The sequence below is a fragment of the Juglans regia genome, chromosome 8 (genome assembly GCF_001411555.2).
Source record: "Juglans regia cultivar Chandler chromosome 8, Walnut 2.0, whole genome shotgun sequence".
Taxonomy (NCBI): Eukaryota; Viridiplantae; Streptophyta; class Magnoliopsida; order Fagales; family Juglandaceae; genus Juglans; species Juglans regia.
The window spans coordinates 16678928-16682003 of record NC_049908.1 but is presented as its reverse complement, the minus strand read 5'-3'; the positions used below and the strand labels follow the sequence as shown (position 1 = coordinate 16682003).

Here is a 3076-nt window from a genome sequence, read left to right as displayed (position 1 = left end):
GGGAGACGTAATAAAGGCTCGACACTATGTTTTATAAGCGATTCTAGGAAATCTTTAAATTGATTTAACTTTTTTAGCTTACACCGCAAATATGGCTAGCAATTTGCCTAGATCGCTAGATATGGTACTAGAATCAACTAGTAAGGCTAGCCATGTGGTTATGGAACACTATGACATGACTCTTAGGGGATCTCAGCAATTTAAGAGGAAGAGTAGGTAATACCTTAATCCCAAAATGCGTTGATGAATAACCCACGCAGAGTGGGTAAGTTATAAACATAGTCATGGATGCTAACTCTAACAATTGCTACTTTCTAGATGAAATTGACCTTTATAAGTAGTTTTAAGGAAGCTTGAGTTTGTTTAGTCGTTTTGGAGTTGTAGCGCATCTCTGGTTAGCGGTTTCCGTTGATCATTACTCAAACAGATTGTACATGAGTCTTAGAATGTGGCTTTTCACACCATGCACAAAGAATCCATTGTCTCCCCATCAAAGTCGAACATCTATAAAGTTAAAGAAAGTAGTTGCAAAATGTTTCAAAGGTTATCTATGTACTTCCACGTTTCTTTAATTTGTTTCTTATCCATCTATATCTCAAAAAGTTAACACCAGAACACAGGCAATAAGGGTACATAAAAGATGAGGCATTGTTTGTAATGATGCCATCAATTTAAGAACAGAACACAGGCAACAAAGATAATTTACTGAAAGAACACACGTATAAGAGAACAGAAACAAGATTTCCATGCTAGATGCTCTCCCTCACTGTAAAACTGCATATAAATTTCCTGAAACCCTTAAATGGTTAAGAAAGATGAAAGCAAATGGATACTGTCCTACAGCGTTTTCTTTCTCCCTTCAACATTTAATAAAAGGAGAAAAAAGGGAGAAGTCAAGTTATTTAACCAATCAGCACACCAAATAGCTTGACCACACTATTTGTCGCTTCTCTCACGCCATCAACCTCTGTCACATTGTCAAAGTTTCCTCTTAAACCATTATCCTTCATCATATTGCTTGCAATGGCAGAATTTTCCTCTTTCTTTCTCTGTGCATCTATCATGTAACACACGCCCTGATCTCCATTATCACGTACATAGAAAAATACAATGTCTTTGTGGTTCAAATTATTCATCCTGAGGAAGCGCCCCCAGCCCTTTGTCAACAGAAAGCTCCGGGAACTCTTCCAATGTGAATACTGAAAACTCCATGAACGGCAATGTCGATCGTAGAAAGTTAATTTGATGGACTTTCTCTTCTCTTCATTTCTGTCTGAACTTGTGGTGGTAAGTGGGGGGAAGTATTGCAATGCATAATCCTTTGGGATAAGAAAGGTCTTATTAGCAATATCACTATGGGTCAATTCCTTCTGAAAGAGTAATTGATATGAGATCTGTGCTTCATTTGTTAAGTCAAATACTTGAGTTGGCTCAACTGAAGAATGAGCTTTAATGAAAGCTAGGAAGTTGGACTCGTAAGTTTGATCCTTAATCATATGAAGAATTTCCTTGACCGAGTGATTGCTTTGGAACATGCTCTCTTGAGTAGAGTAATTAGTCCAAGGGAAGTTGAGGGCAACATCAGTTCTTTGAAGTTTGATGGCTGCTCTATCATAAGCAATGGCCGCGTCTTGCTCATTTTCATGTGCCCCGAGCCAATATGGCTGGGACCTATAAGAGATTCGGGCACCCCATTTACCACTATTCAGCAAAATTACTCCTTTAAATCTAGAGGATGAGGAGCACCTTCTATTGTTGCTGCTCAGATGCTCATGTTGGTGATATGGAATGGTCTCTTTGAAGGTTGGACATTCAAACACCGGGCTCACATTTGAGCATGAATGCAATCCCACCTCCATAAACATGTAAAAAGAAAGACTTGTTGGAAAAAAGTTAGAAATGAGAACTAGGAAGAGAGAAGGAGAAACAAATAATGGAAATTTTTGGCACGACTCTTTTCACTCTTCCCATCTATAAGTAGGAAATGGCTACTAGCTTTGCATATATAGCACAACACCAGTGGGATCTGTTATGGTAATTCTAACCTATAATGACAATACTAGAAGTATATATAATATATTGTCAGTTTAATTTTGTATTTGTCATGTGTATTTTAGTTTCCTATTGTGGACCTCTAACATGAATGAATACAGAACAGACAAACATACATTTGTAGAATCAGCCTCAGGTGGATTGACCGTGCTGCAACTTCAAGCTTACCATATGTAATATCCTTGACAATCCACCATAGTTGGAAAAGGCAAGTAAGGCAACTTCTTGTTGTATCTTGAATTGACAGACAAGCAGGGTTTCAGAAAGAAAAGATGACAGAAAAAAATGAAGATAGTCAGAGGACATAATGTCTCACTGGGTTACAAATCATTAGAAATTGCAAAGACAACTGTCATCTTACTGTTTTGAAATTTAATGACCCCAATTAATGTGCTGTGGAATAAATAAGAAACTCTGGCATTGGCTGGAGTGAAAGCTAAGACTTGATTACATGACATAATAGGGAAAGTAGTGTTTTAGTGACTTCATTTTTGTTTTTCTAAAGTTTAACGCAAAAAACAAATATGAGAAATTGGGATAACGGTGAAACAATAGGTAAAAGAATCTCGGCATTCTAGAAACTGTATGCCAGCACCGCAAGAGATCCTTTGGCACGCTCTATGGATCTCCAAAGTTCTTCGGTTAGGTATATTGTGATATCCCGTATTTTAGTGTATTTTAACTGAGTGATTATTTTAATTAATTTAAATATTTGTTCTCTTGTTTTAAAATTTATTAGATTTCTCGTTGGTTTATTTTATGATTTTTTTTTTAAATTGTAAAAATTATTTTGTTATGCTTTATTAATATTAATTATTATTTTGCATTTAAATTTCTCTGAATTTAAATTAGTTGGTGAGTTTTAAAATTTTTATATTATTGGATTTAATTATTTTATTTTACTCAGTCACTTTGTTTAAATTTATTTTATTTAAACTGTTGTTTTGAAATAATTTTCGTTGGAATTTTGTGACCTAAGTTGTGAGGATTAGACCTCATTCTTTTCCCTCTATTTTTCTATTTC

The 3076-nt window shown here is 35.4% G+C and overlaps 1 protein-coding gene across 1 annotated transcript; it reads right to left on the bottom strand.

Annotated features, from left to right (window-relative positions):
- Positions 1 to 902: 902 nt before the first annotated feature.
- Positions 903 to 1859, bottom strand: LOC108986901 (AP2/ERF and B3 domain-containing transcription factor At1g50680-like). The gene has a single exon (XM_018959704.2). The coding sequence runs from the start codon at positions 1857 to 1859 to the stop codon at positions 903 to 905; it is 957 nt and encodes a 318-aa protein (XP_018815249.2).
- Between the last annotated feature and the right edge of the window lie 1217 nt (positions 1860 to 3076).

What these genes read in the sequence shown, in the direction of transcription:
- LOC108986901 (XM_018959704.2), bottom strand. Translation starts at nt 1,859, where the DNA reads ATGGAGGTGGGATTGCATTCATGCTCAAATGTGAGCCCGGTGTTTGAA.